The sequence below is a fragment of the Cervus elaphus genome, chromosome 30, assembly GCF_910594005.1.
Source record: "Cervus elaphus chromosome 30, mCerEla1.1, whole genome shotgun sequence".
Taxonomy (NCBI): domain Eukaryota; kingdom Metazoa; phylum Chordata; class Mammalia; order Artiodactyla; family Cervidae; genus Cervus; species Cervus elaphus.
Window position 1 is genome coordinate 74841447 of NC_057844.1, and position 20965 is coordinate 74862411.

Consider the following 20965-nt stretch of genomic DNA (forward strand, 5'->3'; position numbering starts at 1 on the left):
TCCTGTTATAAAATTTATTTGTGAAAGCATTCAGACATGTTGAGGTTTCGAAAGATGATATGCAGGTTTCACTACAAGGTGCAACAGAAAACCCTACTGGGAGGACGGGCCGGCTGGCGTGGGACACGGGCCGGGCGCGACTCCAGCCAAAGTGAGACGAGGACGCTTCATCGGGGAGAAACTTGAAATAATAATTTAAAGCTTCATGAGGCGCGATATGTTTCCATTTAAAACACTAAGAAATAGTACCATCATGAAAACAGGAAAATCAACTTCTAAGTGTACCGAAGGGGTCGTAGGGCACGCAGGAGGAAAAAAAAAATCTGCATTTGCTGAGGTACAAACAGAGGGAGTGTTCCCGAAGAGGGGCATTTAATTATTATTAATGGCAAACCCTGCAGATACAAAATAAAACCCAAATCACTGGTCACATAATTCAAAATTTACATGTAATAAAGGCAAGGCAATAGACTCAAGTTATGGCCTGTCAAATATTTACTCCACTGACGGTATCTACAGAAGCACTTGGCCGATGTGTACACAGTGATTCCTATGCACGCCGAAAGGGTTTTCCGTAAAAATGACGCTATTTACAAGTCTGTACACTGATCCACCAGAGCGATTTCTCCATCTCCTGGGGTGGGGGCGGGGAGGGGTGGGGTGCTTATCACCGTAAAGCAGGATACCTGAGGTTTCATTTCTTCAGTCACCTTATCATAATCCCAGATATACATTTCAGGGTTTATTTTTGTTTTCAAAGACACTTTCCTTGATATGTGCACTATGGTTAAAATTAAAAACGAGAACAATAAAATAATCGCTTGGAGGAGCTGGCCTTCCCCCACCCCATCCGGAGTCCATCAGGCCCCAGGCCAGCAGGGAAGGGCCATGGGGTCCTGGATGGCGGGAACGGCCCCCCGATGGTGCGCCTCTTCAGCGGAGTCAGCAAAGGCTCTCGTTGAGTTTTGAAAAGGAAGAGGGTGAAGAAGGAAAAAAATGAAAAACAAAACCCCAAATGCCAAAGGGATTTCAATGGGATGAAGTTCCTCCACCACTTAGAGAATATCTGGGAAGAGACAAAACAAGAAACAGCAGTAAGTCAATGTCATTTTCTCTAAATTAAAGAAAAATCTGCAAAACTTCAAGCAATGAACAAAGCCCTAGTTTTCATAGACAACCTCAAGTCGTAACAAATTAGTGGTACAAGCTATCAGTGGGCTAATTATAACATGAAGAATTCATAAAAACTATGAAAATCACAATTTCAACACTCAAAACTTCATAGATAATTTAAAAGTCAGAATGTGTTCAGCGTCCCAGGAGAGAGGAAAAGAAGATACAAATAAAGTGGTACATGATATACCTTCACTTAAAATCAACTGAAATACCAATACCCAATGACACAGTAAGATCCCAAGGGCACATGTGCATGCCAGTTTGTGTATCAGTGGCCTTTTTGGCCACAAAGATATTGATGGCTTGTTCGAGTAATCTGCTTCCTAAAACTGTCTCTTAGATTTTCAGTAATTACAATAATTAGAAACTATTCTGATGTCCAACACAGAAAAATGGTGAAGTAAAAGCGAGCTGAATGAAATAGATTACAAATCACAGTAACATTTACGCAACATGAAAAATACAGGTTAAAAGTATACACAAAATTATACATGTCTAGTTTTACACAATTTGCTCTACATAAAGACCAAATATTATGATCCAAAAACTTGGGTAGGTTCACAGCTCATATGCAGCAATGGAAAGCAATCCAACACCCCAAAACTCGTGGTGCTGGTGGCTAGCCTCAACGGTGGGACAGCTACTCTCCCCCAGGAGTTCTGCAGCATGGTCGCACTTTGGAACACAAAGATGGGGGGAGGAGTTCCTTTCAGGACCAAGATTCCCTTAGCCACCTCAAAACTGGGGCTGACCCAACCACAGGAGATGGCTGAGGCTAAGTTTAATGGGACTCGCTGCAAACATTCCAAATTTTATGTCCTCTTTTAAGAGCATTTAGGACACGTGACGCTTGCCCAGGGAACAGATGACTAGAAAATCACTGCAGATGGTGACTGCAGCCATGAAATTAAAAGATGCTTGCTCCTTGGAGGGAAAGCTACGACCAACCTAGACAGCATATTAAAAAGCAGAGACATTGTCAACAAAGGTCTGTCTAGTCAAGGCTATGGTTTTTCTAGTAGTCATGTATGGATGTGAGAGTTGGACCATAAAGAAGGCTAAGCGCTAAAGAATTGATGCTTTTGAACTGTGGTGTTGGAGAAGACTCTTGAGAGTCCCTTGGACTGCAAGGAGATACAACCAGTCCATCCTAAAGGAAATCTGTCCTAAATATTCACTGGAAGGACTGATGCTGAAGCTGAAGCCCCAATACTCTGGTGACCTGATGTGAACAACTGACTCATTGGAAAAGACTCTGATGCCAGGAAAGATTGAAGGCAGGAGGAGAAGGGGACGACAGAGGATGAGATGGTTGGATGGCATCACTGACTCAATGGACATGAGTTTGCGTAAACTCTGGGAGTTGGTGATGGATAGGGAAGCCTGGTGTGCTGCAGTCCATGGGGTCACAAAGAGTCGGACACAACGGAGTGACTGAACTGAAGTCACGGGAGGACTGACGCTACACAAAAGGACCCACACATCATCTCAAAGTTAAACATACAGAAGCTTTTCAAAATGCATTGGACCTCCCTGTTTCCTCGGTGACCCAACTGGAGGGACACAAAGGGGGTGAAACCGGGTCTGAGGCGTCAGCCACGACCGGGCCGCTGCGGACGGCCGGCCTCTGGATGGGGGACAACACAGAGACAGCTCGGAGAGCCAGACAGGGACCCCCGGGAGCAAGGTCATCCAAGGGCTGGGGAAGAGCCCCACGTCAAAGGAGGAAAGAAGGGGACTTCTCTGCTGGTCCAGTGGTTAAGACTCCGTGCTCCCAACAGAGGGGAGCCGAGGTCCCATCCCTGGTTAGGGAACCAGATCGCACATGCTGCAACCAGAAGCTCACAGACCACAGCTAAAGATCCCGCGGCCGGAACAAAGACCCAGCACAGCCGAATAAATAAGGAAATAGGAGGAGGAGGAGGACGAGAGAGAACTGGGGAGGATAGGGAACAAAATGCTAACCGAATGCAGACGGCGGGCACTTAAACCCGTGTTATCCTGTGTTACGTACGGTCACACTCGACGCTAACGCAGGCATCGAGATGCAGGGAGTTCCCAGTGACACGTGCCGTAAAGTGTGAAACACACTCCTGCTACTGAGACTCAGCCCCACAACAAGGGGAAAGACCTCTATGCTGACTGCATGATGAAACAAGATTTCAGATGCAGTGCGTTAAGTAGTACACTATTAAAACCAATTTCACTTTTTTAAACTATTTTTTTTTAATGCGGCTACTAAAAAATGTAAAGCCACACATGTGCCTCACACCATCTTTCTATTGAACAGAACTAGGACAGATCACCTGTGTCAGCAACTAGAGAAAGGGAACAGACACAAGGATCAATGAAAGCCACAGAGGTCACACCCTCTGGGCCTGGAGCTGTGGGGAAACAGAGTCACGTACAGGCGACGCTGGTAACAAGCTCAGGCGGGTCAGGACAACGTGGAAAACATCAGTTCTAAGAGGAGCACCACAGATGCAGGAAACTAAAGCCAACACCGGTTTCTGGTTTGGTTCTGTTTGACTCGAACAATCTTTTTAATGGGAAATAAATGCCGGTATGAAGCGGTACCAGAGAAATCAGAAAGATGGACCGTTATTAATTCAATAGGGCAAAGTCTATGTGACTCTGGATTACTATAGGATAAAACGTTCAATGATTTTCACAAAGCTATGTTAGAAATGCAATTGCGCACACACACAGTGGAGACACCAACTTGGCGAAGAACAACGGTGTCTGGGTGAGCATATGGGCGACTTTTTAATTCTGTTTTCCTCTATTTCTGTACTCTGTTAGTATCAAAAGTGGGGAGGGGGAAAGTTACCCAAACACCATACTGGATTCCCTCAACTGCCTCACAATTGATGGAGGCCAAGTAAACAAACAGTCTTCCCTCCAGCCTGAACATGAGAGCAGGTCAGGAAGTTGGAATGTTTTCACGAGGAAGCCAGAATTCCGGAGAACCAACCTGAAGGGTCAGCAATGAGGTTTTCTCTGATGCCCCCTCGGGGGGGACTCGGGCAGCCCTTTCATGACCACTTCCAAGTGGCAGAAGTGACCCTCCATGCCCCAAACTTCACGTGCTATCCAGCCGACATCTCAGGACAGATCTGAGACGCTCCTGATCCCCACGGAGGCCCGGCCAACCTCTAGGAAGAGCTCGGCAGCCTGGACAATTCACCTGGAAGGTGAACCTCAGAGCAACGACCTGCCCGGTGTTTTGCAGGAAAGAGAGGAGGGTCTGGGTGTGGAGGAGAGCGTGGCTCACAGACCTGCAGAGCGGCCCACCTCCACTCTCTGCAGCAGCCTCAGGGGACTGCGCTTCTGTGACCCCTTCCATGGGGAGGCTCCCCAACAAACAAACTTGGGGGAGCAGGCGGGGGGCCAGATGGGCAGTCCCATCTCCCTCCTCACTCAGGAAGGCATGCTACCAGGGCCGCTGGCAAAAACAGGACACCCCCAACGCCACCCCCCAGCAGGCTGCCACAGACGGGGCTCCCTGCCACCACCACAGGGCTTCTGGGCGCAAGACGGAACCGAGAACCCGTGCAGCCACCGCCCAGAAAGAACACAGCTGTGTCCACTCTCGCTGAGCCCCGACCTCTGGGCTTTCTGGACCTGACTTTAAAGCACAAACCCAAACAAGGAGTTAAAGATGCCGGGCTCGGGACCACAGCCCTCCGGCTAGGCACGAGGCTGCATCTGGAAAGCCCAGAGCCCCCCCAGCCCCCCGACGTCATCCGGTGCTTAGGAGACCAGTGCCACAGCCACAGAGCGCTCTGGGCCCTGCCTGGAGAGTCCAGATGCACACGGGTCACCCGTAACCGATTTCTCGAAGGCAGAACCCCCTCCCTTCCCTGGTTCTGCAGCCAGCCCCAGCCCAAGGGTACTGGGCACGGACACCGCTCACCTCTGCAGCCTCTGCACCAGCTGGGCCACCATGGTGTCCGAGATGCCGGGGCAGGCCTCCTCCGCCAGGTAGATGGCCCCGCGCAGCTCCTCGATGGACCCCAGGTTGCCTCCGCACGCCTGGCTCTTCTCCTTCAGCTGCGAACACAAGACGCGGGGCCGGCGTGAGTCTCCCGAGGATGAGAAACCACGGGCATCTGCGACGCGATGTGTGGCCCACGCCTGCTCTGGCCACAGGGCCCCAGCGGCCTCAGCCCAGACCCCCCCACTCCGGGAGGCTGAGAGCTTTGGGCAGGCCCCGGTCTCTGCCTTCCCCGGGGGACGGGGCTTCTGTGCAGATCCACGCCCTCTGCTCCCTTCTTCTGTTTCAGCCACCAGCAAAGCTGTCCCACGCCCACTCGGCTCTGCTCTGCCCCCGGAGCTGCAGCGCGGGCTAGGACCTCGGAGCTCCCGGGGTTAGCAGGTGGGTGGCTAAGGCCTTGGGGTGCTGCCAGAACAGTCGACTTCATGGGACCAGTGAAAAGCGAGTGGAAGCCGCTCAGTCATGTCTGACTCTCTGCGACCCCATGGACTATACAGTCCCTGGAATTCTCCAGGCCAGAATACTGGAGTGGGTAGCCTTTCCCTTCTTCAGGGGACCTTCCCAACCCAGGGATCACACCCAGGTCTCCCGCATTGCAGGCGGATTCTTTACCAGCTGAGCCAACAGGAAGCCCATGGAACCAGGTGGCAAGCCCTAAATCCTGGGGAGCTGGGGTCCCCTTAGCACCTCTGCCAGCCAGGAGCACCCACAGGGGGATTTAAGGTCAAGCAGAGCCCAGGGATAAGCCTGTAGGTCCCTCCCAGCCAGGACCAAGGAGGCCCTGCTACAGCCTCCCTGGAGAGCTCCAATCACCACCCGAACAGAAGGGGCTGGGTGGCTCACTCGGAATTACCTTAAAGGCAGCGTGAGCCAGGAGAGCCCGCAGGGCAGTGTCAGAGAGGGCTATTTCCAACTCGTCTCCGAGTCGCTACGAACCCGACGAAGAACAACGATCACCCTAAGACCCACTCTCGAAACACCTCCGAGTGCTGTATGCACGCACCTATCTACAGGGGGTGGGGCCCCCCGAGAGGGTACCAGAATGCAGTGGCCGCAATCAGGGGCCCTGCGGGGTGAGGCCCCTATTCTGGGGGCTCCCTGGGAAACCCGAGGACCCAAGGCAATCTGGTATCCCCTTAGAGTAAACATCTACTTTCCACATTGCCCTACCCAAGTCTGGCAGAAGCAGAGAGGCCAGGATGCACCCAACCAGGTTCTACAGAAAGCAGCACAACTGAAGTTCAAGTCGCCCTGGTCCACACATGGACCGGGGCCAGGCTGCTGAAGTCCCCATGGACGCTGCCGGCAGCCCCATGGCGACAGCTCCCAGAACGACGGGCTGGACAGAAGACAGCCCCGGGAAAGCATGAGGCCCTCCTGGAAGGCAGGGCCTGGCCCAGCCGGCCTCCAGGAGCACAGCCCACTGTCCGCCTGCTTGCGCTGGCCACTCTGACCTCCCCGATTCCACGGGCAGCCCTGCCAGAGACATGAGCGCCTGCCCCCTTCTTCCCCTTGCGTGGCCCCCAACCATCCACTGGGCATCTTACCTCTGCAAAGAGCGGAGAAATAATCGTAGATAAACACTGAGAGAAAGGCCTCTTTGGGATGTCTTTCATCTTGGGAGGAAAGAAAAGGTAATGAGAAATGTTTTAACACCCACACTTGCCGGGGTTCACTGGACTCTGGGACACGTCCACAGGGGCAGCTGCATAGGGCTGCCTCACCGTGTTTCACTCGACTACGGGGGACCGCAGATACCATTCCCCGTGGAAAGGCGTGGAGCGTCGTGGAGCGCCGTCCTGCATGGACGCGGGCAGGGCCGAAACTGCGCCACCGGGCCACGGGTGGAGAGGGCCTGGAGACCCTCACGCCAGAGCTGGCTGCTGCAAGGGGCTGTCACAGGACAGCGCTGCCTTTTTGCTCGTCTGCAGCCTCCATCTGAACACGTAATGACCCCTGCCCGCTTCTCAGAGCGGGACTCTAGGGCCGCCAGGGGACAACCACTGGTCCACTCTGCTGAGGAGAAACTACGCCTCTGTGCTTCAAAACGATCCCCCCCAAAAACTACAGCTTTTCATAAATGTGAACAGGCACAAAACCAAGTCATCAAAAATCACATTTTACCTAAGTACCAAAGTGTCAGTCGCTCGGTCGTGTCCGACTCTCTGCGACGGGAGCCCGTGGACGATGGTAGCCCGCCAGGCTCCTCTGTCCACAGGACTCTCCAGGCAAGAATACTGGAGTGGGTTGCCGTGCCCTCCTCCAGGGGATCTTCCCGACCCAGGGATCGAACCCGGGTCTCCCGCATGGCAGGCGGAGTCTTTACCGCCTTAGCCACCAGGGAAGTACCAAAAGTGATGCATTTAAGAGTCCTTAAAACTCAATCCCCAAATCGTGGCACCTTGATGAGGAACGCCAACGTGCACCAGAGGCAGAGTGTCATCAAGGGCTGGAAAGTCGTTTCGGGCATTTCCCAGCCACCCTCCCCGTCCCCCACAACCGTGTCAGAAACGCTGAGCTGATGGTGCGGCCAGAGACAGCAGCGGCAGCACTGCGAGCCAGGCCAGCACCCAGACCCGCGGGCGGCCTCGCTGGGTAGTCAGACGAACAGAATCCCTTAATCTGTCGACTTCCTGACAGCAAAATTCCAACACAGGCGGCCCAGAGGCACCGCGAGGCCCACGAGAACAGCAGGCTTCATGCCAAAGTGGCTCCGAAACGCCGCCAGTCCTGATGACGAGGGCTAGTCTCTCCGCACACGCAGACATACCTTGTTTCTCTCCAGGTCCGACGGCTGGAGCGCTCCATTCTCCAGACTCTTTGGATCCTTCTCCCGGATCGTGAAGATCCAGTCCCCCGAGTCGCTGCCTCCAGAAGCCTGGCCGTCCGTGTCCGTCTCCCTTAACACAGAAACCCAGGTGTGCCCGTGAGCAGGCACCAGCTCCATGGGGAGGGACTTTCAGGGGGGAGCCCTGCGCTCCATGCCTGATCCAGTCCCTCCGGGACTGCAGAATCCCACCCTGCCCTCAACCTCCCAGAGGAGGGAGGCCCTATGGGCATATGGCTCCCATCACTTCCCACTGAGGCTGCACCAGCGGCTCCATCCACCCCGATGTGAGCACGCAGCCCTGCCCACTCAGCTCCCTCCCAGCACTCAGTCACGGGCTTGGACACGTCACCTCCACTCCTGCCTCCATCTCTCAGCCTCCGCTCACCCCCAAAACCCACCCGGTACCTGCCCCCACCCCCGCCCGCCACTGGACAGGGGGCCACCCCTCTGTCTTCATGCTGTTGGGGGCCTCGGCAGCGGACCCTCCCACTCATCGGCCTTGCCAGAGCCCCTGGCTCCCGGCGCCCAGACCTCCCCCGACCCGAGTGGCCCGCCGGCTCCGCCTTCGTGCTGGTGTTCCCCAGGGCTTGGTCCTGGGCGCCGGCCCTTCCCCGCAGGTATGTCCTCAGGGCTCCAGTGACCACTCACAGAGCGGCACTCTAAGCCTGCATGGCCTGCCTATACATCTCGCCTCAAGGCCAAATCTCGCTGCTGCTCCAGACGGGACACATCCTTCTGGAGGCCCACACGTCCCCACGTCACAGCCGGCTCCCTGAGCCCTGGCCTCCCCAGACCGGCCCGGTCTCCAGTGCCTCAGCTGACTCCTGACACCGCTTAAGCTGGACGCCGTCCCCCACCATTACCCAGACCCAGCCGTAAACATCCAGAATCACCAACCCCCCTCCACCGCCCGTCTCTGCATCCCCCCGTCCCGACCACCGGCGTCGCTCAACGCCGTCCCCTGAGCGGCATCCTAGTCTGTGGGTCTGACCTTGCAGTGACATCACCCGGGGACCCTGAAAACACACTCTGGGTCTCCCCCAGTGGCCTGGCATGTGGACCTGGGCCGGGGGGTCAGCTTGCACTTCTAGCCGCAATGTGAAGGGGCGCAGGCGAGGAGCCTCCACCCCTGGGAGCACCTCCACCCCTGGGAGCACCTCCACCCAGACCCTCCCTTCTCTGCTCACATCAGCGCAGCCGGTCCAGCTCTCCCCATCTCTAGGCACCCAAACGGCTCCCAGACCCAATTCACCTCTTCAGCTAACAGATCTCTTAGATGCTCAACCTGACACCAGACTACAGGAAATGTCTGGGGCGGAGCTTTTACACCACCAGGCACATACCAGCACACAACACAGAATCGCCAATACCCTCACTTGCATCTTCTTAAAAAATTTTGTGTTGTTTTTTTAAGAAGCCTGGCATGCTGCAGTCCATGGGGCTGCAAAGAGTTGGACATGACTGAGCAACTGAACTGAAAGATGTGTTGAAACTCATTTCACCTGACCAGTATTTTGAAAAAAAGAAACCAGGTCCAGCTCTTTACAGATTCTGGACGTGAATCTGAGCAAACTCCCGGAGATGGTGAAGGACAGGGAAGCCCGGAGTGCTGCAGTCCATGGAACTGCAGAGTCGGACACGACTGAGCAACTAAACAACTATTACAGATTTACTCAGAGAAACTCCACTGGCAACAAAAAGAGACTCAAAGACGCCCAAATACAGACCCACACTAACACTAGAAGCACCGTCTGCCTGGATGTTCTATCTTAAAGAAAAAAGAAACCCCAAACCCACCCCAATCAAGAGACGAGAACAAACAGGCCCACGTCACGCACAGCTTGAGGTTTAGACACAGCCTGGGGCTGGGGGGAACCTCCCCTCTCCCCCAGGTCACAGACACCCCGAAGGACTTGGGCCAAGCGGACTCACGTGTCTGAGTCTTCTGAGCTGGAGTCTTCGTGGCTCTGCTCAGCCTTCCACCTCTTGTACCTGTCGATGAGCTCGGTCAAGTAGGATGTTTTCTTTGCGTTGCGAATTATGAACTTGTGCTTCAGTAACTCCTTAGCTGTGGGTCTCTGGAAAATGCATCAACCGACACACCAAAGAGAAAAAAAGCATGAGATCAGGTTCTTGGCATTCCACTTGACTCCACCCCAAAAGACAGGCTTCTGCCTCAAAACGTCCAGCAACCAATTCTAATACATACAGACGAGTCCTATTTCAAAGTTGTCTCCTTTAAGATTGATTCAAAGAATGTCATTCGGCATCGGTAGGCGGGGTCTCATTCACAGTGTGGACAGGTTCCTAGTATCTACTGGAGTCCTTAACACTCGGAAGCTAAGCATCCAATGAAAGTAGACGCCCTTTCCCCCAGGAAAATGCATTCACACAGAAATGTTACAGAGAATTTCACAGAGGTCATTCAACCATCATCACTAATGCTGGCAAGAGAGAAAACGTGTTCTGTATATCACCTCGTTAACTTTTTGTTTGGCTCCATCCCTCCAAAAAACGAGAAGATAAATGTTCATTTAGATTCATCTGGAAGAAAAGAGCCAGGAGATTGCTTTTTCGTGGATGCTGAAAGGGCAAGTTCTCTTAGTCATCAGCCTTCCCGAGCTAGAAACGCTGGTTTCCCAGGCCTGCCTCTTTCCTCGTGATGGGGCTGAGGACTTCCTCCAGGCCTGGGCTCAGCACGGCCCCAGCCGGTGAGTGTGCATTGAACTCAGCTGCTCACTTTGAGAATGGCAAACCACCTGTAGGGCACATGCCTCCCGAGAAACCATGCAGCCCCAACAGGAGCGGAGGGCCGGAACGCACGAACCACACGAGTCAGACTGCATTCCCACTTGCACTGAATCACTGAAGCTTCCTGAATGAGAGCCAGGCACGCTCCTCCAACTCAAGCCTATGCAAAAGCCTGGGTCACTTCCAGTATTTCTCAGGCCCTGTCCACACGAGTGTGAAACTCCAAGCACCTCAGAAGAGCCCAGACCCTCAGCCTCTCATCTTCCCCTTGGTATACTTGGGCTAGAGATGTGTGCACTGGGCTGGCAAGCAATACCAGAACTGTATCTGTAATGGGAGGAGATGCACGGGCATGGGGAGGCATCTTCTTAGGGCTGGGAATAACTCCTGGTAAGACGTTCAGAGCTCAAAGACATGAAGAACACTGACCCCCATGGCACCTGATGAGTGGTGTATTCTGCATCCACAAGGGGCTCTTAGAAAATGTTGGCATTCCTCACTGAATTCTGCTACCAAAACCTAGTATGGTATTAGAAACCCGTAGTGCTCTCATTAAAGCTAACCACTGGACTGCAAGGAGATCAAACCAGTCAATCCCAAAGGAAATCAACTCTAAATATTCATTGGAAGGGCTGAAGCTCCAATACTTTGGCCACCGGATATGAAGAGCCGACTCAATAGAGGATGAGATGCTTGGATGGCATCACCGACTCAATGGACATGAGTTTGAACAAACTCTGGGAGAGAGTGAAGAACAGGGAAGCACACTGTGATGCTGTCCATGGGGTCACGACTGAGCGGCTGAACAACAAAAGCATATTTTTAGGTAACAGTTCTTCGTAGGGAGCAGGGGGGCGGGGGGGACACTAGTTCAGAAGCTTCAGCCTGACCTGTGGCTAACGCTGCTGGAAAATTCAGAAACCAAACAAGGACACACGGTGCTACATGCAACACCCAAATACACAGACAACTTTGAAAAGAAATATCCTAATCAGAGAGAAAATGAGGCTGAAGCCATGGAGTTACCTCTGCCAGGGTCAACTCAATAGCAGAGAGAGTCAGAGGGAAGAGGGGAAAGCAAGGCGGAGCTACATTTATATCTCATTCCTCTTTTCCTTCCTAACACATGCCAAGAAGAAACTGAAAACGTTTACTTTAAAGACTTATTTAGCCACTGTTTCTCAGGCTGGACTTTGCGGTTACGACAACAGCTAAAATTAACTCAACCTTCCACTATAAGTATTAAAAATGTATGATTCCACATAGAATATTAAGGAGAACAGTCTTCAAACTCAATGCAGTAGGCGACACCAGAAATTCTGAAAGACGATAAGTAGACTCTTAAGTCTTAAAAAGATAAAATAACAATAAAAAGCATTTGCACTTCAGAGAAATCAATCATACCCTTTTAGAAGAAGAAATGAGATCATGAAGACAGCTGAAAACAGAGATGCATCCAGACCCATCAGGTCCCCGTAGGGGGAGATGCCCGTTCCCAGGTCAAGACACTCACAAAGCTCGGCTCCTTGTTCAAACAGGCCTCCACGAACTCCTTGAGGGGTTTGCTGTAGTTCCCTTCCAGCGTCGGGGGGTTGTTCTTTGGGATAAGGAATAGGACCTTCATGGGATGCAGCTCGGAATGTGGCGGCTCCCCCTTGGCAAGCTCAATGGCCGTGATGCCCAGGGACCAGATGTCCGCCTGCAACAGCAAGACACAGTTAGTTACACATTCGGAGGGGAGGCAGTTCAAAGAAACATACTTCCTAGGAGGGGAAAAAAAAAATCTCAATGTGCTTCTGAGGTCTTGAATAAGATACTCATTCTTAATTGAAAAAACTTGTTAAAGATAAAGCCTTTGGTGTAACTTCAAAACAGGCAACACACAGGAGGACATCTAATAACAACATCTCCTGCTTCAATGTGAAAACCGGCTCTGATGATTATGCCTCTTCCCTTTGCTGCCGGAGGTGGGAGATGTTCCACGTTCATTTAAGTCCCTGAGTCAACAGGTCAGGGAACCTGAGGTCAGTGGAGACGGTGTGTCCGGGGACCACGGCACACTTGCAGCCACCACATCGAGCGATGCTTAGAAGCCAGTGCAGCCCTTGAAGCCACACCAGGACGAAATGGGACCCCTGTTCCCAGGTGGCCAGGCCAGGAGCCTGGGCCCAACCCTCGAACTTCCCTTTGGTTCCTCATAAATCAACCAGCTGCCAGGTGTGTGGCTCTTGGCCTCTTGGTGCCCTGGGTCCCCACCTATCCCTCCTCCCCCTGGCTTAGTTCAGAGCTGTCTTCTGTCCCTAGGGCTTCTGTGGGGGGGCTCTGGAGTCGTCTTCCTACCCGCAGGCTCCCCCTGCATACCTCTAACATCCTGCTGACTAACTTGGAAACCTTGCCTGGCACTTGAATAAATGGCAAGCAATTCGGCATTATGCAGTAAAAGTCATAAAAATACCCACACTTGTTAAAACCAACTAATTTCACTTCTAGGAATCAATCCTAAATAAATTTTATATTTAGAAAATGGAAAGGGATGCCTAAAATATTCAAAAGCAGCATTACTTACGCTAAAACCTTAGAAGAATGACTATTTTGCTATGGCACATTAACGTGACTGAAGTATCAAATGTTCACCAATGACACTGACAGAGAATCAGTTGAGTTTGTCCATTACGGTATCTAGGATTTATGACATCAGACTTAAAAATATGTCTGGATTTTAAAATAAGAATTATGTGGGAGAGGGCAATCATTTTCCAAAGCAACTAAAATTGAGGTATGAGAGACCTGTTTTACCACCATTTGGGAAATCAGCTATTAAGAGAAACAAACAGTGGTTTTCAATAATGAGATTAAGTCAAAAATCACAACTGAACTGCAGATATTTACTTGTGAACATATTTTCTTTCCGTATGTGGTTAGATCTGGGTAGCACTCTCCTAAAAGTGACAACACAGAATTATCCATTATTGATGAGCAGTGGGGGTGTGGGGACCCAAGTGGGCACTGCTAGTGAAGAGCAACTCTCAAAAAGTCCTTGCAGTAATACCAAGTAAAGTAAAAGTCACCTGGCTATCTCTCTGCAGACAAGATACAATTTAAGTGGCATTTAAAAATTTATGTATAGAAAATATTCTATGAAGAACCAACCACAAGAGGGGGACTTCCAGTGGTTAAGAATCCACGGGTCCCTTGCAGGGAGCATGGGTTCGATCCCTGGTCAGGGAACTAAGATACCACACAGCGTGCGGGGCAGCAAAAAAAAAAAGAAAAAGAAAGACAGGGAAAAAAAAAAAAAAAACCATGGAGAATCCCAAATAACATAGTTAAAAACACAGTTCAAAATGGATTAAATATGAACTATTTAATAAGATGCAATATTCAGAAACACATTAAGTAGCACGAGAGGTATAAAAACCACCTATGACCAACTCCGTAGCAACACACGGCCCCACCATCACCCTGCGCTGAGATAAAGCTGGATGCTTTCTCCGCTCACAAGATGCATCACTCCCAGCCAGGAGGTGGGAACTCCCGGCCCTGAGGATGGAGCAGGGGAGGCCACGGGCTGCCATCGGGACGGGAGGGTTGGTCACGTTCCCAGGGGACCAGCTGGCTGCACACATCCCAGCAGATGGGCAGGTCCTGCCCTGTTTCCACTCATCTTTATTTTTCCATCAACACATCACCTGTTTTCAGCCTTCACCATGGTGACTGCAAACAGTTATTTCGGACGCGACTGGACACTAAAATAACTTAGCTTGTGCTTGGGTACTAGGCCTACAGATGTTTTTCCTTTCGTCTCATTTTTTCCAGTATTTTCCAGATTAAAGACTAAGTGCTGCTTTTGAGACCAAAAAAGGGGAAGGTTGTTTACAAGGAGAACGCCAGGGCTGGCCCCTCAGCCTCCACGGGGGTTGCTAGCAGGGAAGTCAATCGACAATCCCAGCACAAACGTCTCTCCTCTCTCTCCCCTCTCCTCTCCTCCCCCCTCGTCTCTGAAGGGCTGAGAAGCCCGCGTCTGTGCCGCCCTCCCGGATCACACCAACACCCTGTCGGCACCCCGAACCGGCTCACGGTCAGAGCCCCTGACGCCCAGCGCCGCGCTGGCTCGCTGAAGAGTGGATGGCCTCACACGGCGCTGGGCTCAGCTACAGCGGGGGCAGAACAGAATGAGCACAGAAGGGGCAAGGTCCCCACCCCAGTCCAGCCCACCTGCAGATGTCCTTCCCCCTACGGAGAAAGGGGGAAAAGATGGAAGGGCCTTCAGCCCAAGCCCCGGCTCCACGGTTGCATCCGCGGGCATCTTATACTAAGCTTCCCTAAGTCACCTTAAAGAGAAAGATAACCACGAAGAAGGTTCTCAAGGCCTCTGAGCTAACATGGCTTAGAAATGCCAGGCTCAGATCAAGACCTGAGATCAGAAGTCTCAGTTGGGGCGAAAGACAAGGGACCAAACATACTGGTTCCAGAGGTGACTGTGCCAAGCCAGTTCTAGACACACACACACGCACACAACACTAAGGTCGATGCCCCTTTAAACTCAGGGAGATGAAGGCGCTGGGAAGGCAGGGACAGTCCATCCTCACTCTACCTGCTCCCCCTTTTGAGAATCATCAGCACGTGGGCCCTGAAACGAAACTACCAGGGGCACCCGGCTTCCCCCAGGGACCCCGGGCGACACGCTCTTTACCTGTAACACAGAGACCAGTGCGGGGACTGTCTGAGGATGCAGGGAGGAGATGGGCACTGGCAAGAAGCCGACTGTGTGTCGCAGGCAAGCAGAGGTGCCCGTTAAAGCGCATGAGCGCCCTGCCAGACGGGCCTCGGGCGGGAGGCGGTCCCTGGCAGAGGCCCTTTGTCAGGCTCTGCTGAGGACAAACAAGTGCCGGCGAACCAGACGGTCTCTGACAAAGCTCCGCACTCACGCCCTGAGCCTTATCTGCGCTTCCCACACCTCCTGTGTCAACAAGCCTGGGAGCCGCAGTTCACAAACTTCTTCACACTGAGTTCCAGCTAAGGGTTGTTGGGTCTGATCCAAGCGAACGGAAGAATCGGCTTTTTGCCATAAGCCAGGCGGGCTGAGGTCCATGGGGTTGCAAAAAGAGCCGGACACGACTTAGCGACTAAACAACAACAGTCCACTGTAAGGTGGGTAAAGGTTTGCTAGAGGTTGGACGTGTTTTCTCATGTGGCCCAACCAAGCGTGCATTTCCTGTATGTCTGGGACAGCGTCTTCTAATCTGCCTGAAAAAGAACACCGCAGCATCTGCTGACCACAGAAGAGCATTCTGACCTAGACAGCTCCAGGGAAGAGGCAGCCACGCTTGCCGATGTCCTGGGATCTCCATGGCGCAGTGTTGCCCTCGGTAAACACAAGGAAAGGCCCCTGGCCAGGCGGAAAGGTGGGGAGGGGGGAGTCTCAGGAAGGCCAGACAGTCTTGAGGAAGTGTGAGGTGGGCAGTGAGGAATAATGCTGAGAAGGTAAAATCTGAATCCTGAGTCACAGGGGGCCGGCGCTGGCCAGCTAACTTACCAGAAAGGAAGAAAAGAGAAACATCACGGGTGTAATCAGATGAGTTAAGAAACCTGGACTCTAGTCCCAGCCCTGCCTAAAGCTAGACCTGTGAACCTGGATAAATGAAAGTGAAAACAAGTCAAAGTGAAAGCCACTCAGCTGTGTCTGACTCTTTGTGACCCCAGGGACTGTAGCCCGCCAGGCTCCTGTGTTCATGGAATTCTCCAGGCAAGAACACTGGAGTGGGTTGCCATGCCCTCCTCCAGGGGATCTTCCCCACCCAGGGATCGAACCCAGGTCACCTGCAATGCAGGCAGATTCTTCACCATCTAAGCTACCAGGAAAGCCAATGATAAATGGGCCTTGGCTGAAAATAGAGAATGAACTGAATACATAAATTCCTATGGAGGCTTAAAAATGACTCCAAGAAAAGAACCAATAGAGATTAGACCTAGCCTCGGGGGCAAATCCATGCCACAGGGCAACAGACACGCCAAAGACAGGGCAGCTCTGCTGAAAACCTACCGTCAATTACTGGCCAGCAGCTACCAAGGCCGTGAGCCTATGGAAGTCACGGCCCTCAACAGCAAGAGGGCCAGGGCCACCTCGTCCCTGACGGAGAGGCCCCCAGCAACTTCAGCGCCCACGTGACGGCTCTCCACGTGGAGCCGAGGTCCAGGGAAAGCCACTCTACGCCCTGTGGGCTACGTTTCATGAGGTGGGGGGAGCTGCCAGGGGCTGAAAGGATTTCCACTCAGAGAGAAGTGGTGTCTGGCACGTCTGAGTATCTGAGTTAACTATCTGTCTGCCTGGAAATCCTGGCTTAGAGAAGCCTCTGCTCTATGCCCACATGGAGACTTCGCTGCAACCAGGCGACTGAGACACAGCGGCCCGGCATGCGGGCGTGAAATCAGATCCAGGAGGCGGGGGTCCTGGTAGGCTTTTTAAGCCCATACTAAACAGTTTAACAAGCCGAAGGGCAATAGGGAAAAAAGAAGATGGCAGAAACTGGGAGAGTGCAGTACACGATAGGTAAGAGAGACTGGAATAAGGAGACTCTGAGAACAATCCCTATGTGTGTGTGTGTGTGGCAGGGGGGGGGGTCCCCTAAATCCACAACAGGAAGGGTCTGCAGTGGCCATGAAGGGTACGCTTCCTCCCAGGCTCCGGCCTTCCAGCTTTGTGACTCACTTCTCCTAGGGATCCTCTCTGCCCCGGTCCCTGAAATACAGCTCAGCCTTCTGTCCGAGGCCCTCTGCCCTCACCCACCCCTCAGGCTCCCCCTGCGCCCCCGGCCCCTCTCCACAGACCTGCGCCCTACAGGCCTCTGCCTGGGCCTCTGCTCCTCCACGTCCCCTGCCCCATCAGGCAGACACTGTCAGCAGTGGGGACTGGACACGTAAAAGGGACCGACTGAGGCGGCAAGAGAGTCCTGTTTCTAACCGAGGCGCCTGCGTCACCCCAACAGGATGCGCTGTGAGGTTGGAGCCCAGGAGGAACGCCCCCCGCAGACCCCACAAGCCCAGGCACCAGCCTCACCTTTGAGTCGTAGGCCGACTGCTTGATGACTTCGGGTGCCATCCAGAAAGGGGTGCCCACGAAGGTGTTTCTCTTTATCTGGGTGTCTGTCAGCTGGCCCGCCACTCCGAAGTCCGCCAGCTTCACTTCCCCGTGTTCAGAGAGCAGGACGTTGGCAGCTGCCAAATAACACCAAAGACACCCTGATGGCAGCTGCTGGACCCTTCCGTCCACTCCCTTGGAAACGGGTCGGCATGCCCCCCAGAGCCATCAGAGCCCAACAGGAGCAGACAGTGGGTGAGGCCCCCTCAGGGCCCCCCACCCATCCCAGATGAGATCCCACAGAGCCCCCCACCCATTCCGGATGAGGCCCCTCAGAGCCCCCACCCATCCCGGATGAGACCCCTCAGAGCCCCCCACCCATCCCGGATGAGGCCCCCTCTGAGCCCCCACCCATCCCGGATGAGACCCCTCAGAGCCCCCCACCCATCCCGGATGAGATCCCACAGAGCCCCCCACCCATCTCAGATGAGACCCCACAGAGCCCCCCACCCATCCCAGATGAGACCCCACAGAGCCCCCACCCATCCTGGATGAGACCCCACAGAGCCCCCCACCCATCCCGGATGAGACCCCACAGAGCCCCCCACCCATCCCGGATGAGATCCCACAGAGCCCCCCCCCCCATCCCGGATGAGACCCCTCAGAGCCCCCCACCCATCCCGGATGAGGCCCCCTCAGAGCCCCCCACCCGCTCAGGTACGTCGAAGGCACCCTCCACGTGCCCACAGGACTACTTCCCTTGAGAAGAGAAGCACAGCTAAGATGCTACAACGAACCTTCCTACCCGCCTTGGGGATTTCAAAGGAACATAGACAGGATGCTTTCTTACCTTTAATATCTCTGTGAATTTTCTTCTCCGAATGCAAATAATCAAGTCCTTTCAGTATTTCTCTTAATATAGTAGCAATCTGGGTTTCATCTAAAGGGCCAGGTTCTAACTAACAAGAAAAAAAAAAAAAAAGATTAAGGTTACTTAAACGATTAGATGAAAAAATATGAGATGACAGGACAGAGGCAATGTTAAATGGACAAGAAGAATCAAGATCGAAATCCTCTTCATTCCAAAACAGATATTTTGCCCACATAATTAAAACGTATTTAAAAAGAATCCCCCTCCTCGCCAAAAAAATAAAAATATAAAGAATCAGAGAAAATGACTTTGCTGAATGAATCAAAGTGGGGCCAATGAGAAAGGCCAACATCAGCTTGCCAAGCCTGCAGCCCGAGCGAAGAGGAAGGTCAGGCCAGAAAGCCAAGGCTGGCACCTCACAAGGCTTGCCAGCGAGGGGACCGGGCACAGTCCAGTTCTGTCCTAATACAGGCCATGGGTATCAAAACACGAGCCATCACAAAGAAAAGGCACGGGAGCTGAAGGCTTTCCGAGGCTACCCCTGCACCAGAATTTTTTATTAATAAATTTGAATTTTAAACCTTGGGGGGAAGAGTGCAGAAAGGAGATCAACCCCTCACGATGGAATTTTTTTTGTTACGTGATATGACATGTATACCCACAAAGGGGTTTTCCTGGTGCCTCAGTGGTCAAGAATCCACTGCCAATGCGGTTTGATCCCCGGGTCGGGAAGATCCCCTGCGGGAGGAAATGACAACCCACTCCACCATTCCTGCCAAGAAAACCCCATGGACAGAAGCCTGGTGGGCTACAGGGTCCTGCACGCCGTCACCACAGGCCAGGACGGTTCACTATACACCTCAATCCGCAGAACAGAATTCCTCCCCAAGTTATCTGACTCGGAATCTTGTTCTCAAGGAACACACTGACTGCTCCGAAGCACAGTCTGGAAGCTCCGCCTTGTCTGAGTTCGTAGATTGTGGGAATTTTGATACTCAAGATACTCAAGATGAAGAAAAATGCACTTTTCTCATAACCAGCGGCAAAAGAGGAAGGAGGCGGAGGAGCTGGCAGATGTGCCCTCCTTCCCGGCACAGAGCGCAGAGCTCACCCCGCCGTCCACACCGCTGTCCCCGCGCAGGGCTTCCGTCTCCTCCGCCAGCACGGTCACCTGGGCGGACAACCCACAACATCTGGCTGGACCCCCTCCCTCCTACAATCAAGCATCCTGAGAGGAACAGCAGGGAGGCCTGGAGGCATCACCAATGGAGGTAAGAGCTGAAATTGAATTTCCCATCTCGTGTGAGACACCGTTTGGGGCGGCCACCGCAGCAGCTTGCCCTAAACATTAACGAGTGTGTCGCCCTACTTCTTAAAACTCATGCTGCATATTCGTTTTTTAAGTCTGTCCATCATCTCTCTGCCTGATTGAGTGACTCGTTTATGCAGCCTTGTCCTTGCTGCGTGTGCACTTAGTCGTGTCTGATTCTTTGTGACCCCATGGACTGGAGGCCCTCCAGGCTCCTCTGTCCGTGGGATTTTCCCTGCAAGAATACTGAGGTGAGTTCCCATGTCTTTCTCCAGGGGATCTTCCCGACCCAGGGATTGAACTGTGTCTCCTGCACTGGCCTGCGGATTCTTTACCACTGCGCCACCTGGGAAACCCTTACATAACCCAGTTCCTTCTTAATTAGAGTCCTTAGATTCTGCTATAATGTTGACATCTTGTAATCAGTGAAGAATTTCTGTGTCAGACCCTCTGTTGCTAATCCTCATTCCCCTTCTCCCAACTGACCTCACGCTACTTTCCTTTCCTTGTAGCACTTCCCCACATGCAGTATAATCCACTGTCTGCCTCCACTGGGAACCTCAACTCCAGATGAAAAGGAAGGAAAAGAAAGTGTTAGCTATGCCACACGCTCAAAGGTAATCTTGGGTGAAGTAAGGGGCTGTCTTCCTGCCCCAGGCTAAGGTGTCATTGAGACTAATGTCTTACAGCCTCGGTAAAAAGGCAAGATGACTAAAATGCAGAGTGAAAAAAGCAATCCGGCCTGTGGCATTATGTTAGATCAGCTCCGGTGCATGAAGACGAAGCTTTGCCTCTAAAGCGAGGAGAGCGCCAGTGAGACCTTTCTGCTCCAGGAAACAGCAGAGTGCTTCCTTTAATAAGACACGGTCATCTCCCCCGACAGGCCACATGTATGGGGGCCGCTCCAAGGATGCACACAAACCTGTCAGCACCCTCCCTTAACAGAGAGACAC

At 52.7% G+C, this 20965-nt stretch overlaps 1 protein-coding gene across 1 annotated transcript in view; it reads right to left on the minus strand.

Moving 5' to 3' along the window:
• Positions 1-20965, minus strand: part of STK24 (serine/threonine kinase 24) — a 90264-nt gene continuing 69299 nt past the window's right edge. The window contains exons 4-11 of the mRNA XM_043892273.1: positions 18683-18791; positions 17812-17969; positions 12268-12453; positions 9936-10081; positions 7944-8073; positions 6721-6789; positions 5093-5229; positions 1-1066 (exon numbers count right to left, since the gene is read on the minus strand). Of these exons, the coding sequence (XP_043748208.1) occupies positions 1030-1066; positions 5093-5229; positions 6721-6789; positions 7944-8073; positions 9936-10081; positions 12268-12453; positions 17812-17969; positions 18683-18791 (972 nt within the window). The 3' untranslated portion in view covers positions 1-1029. The remainder of the gene's footprint in view (positions 1067-5092; positions 5230-6720; positions 6790-7943; positions 8074-9935; positions 10082-12267; positions 12454-17811; positions 17970-18682; positions 18792-20965) is intronic.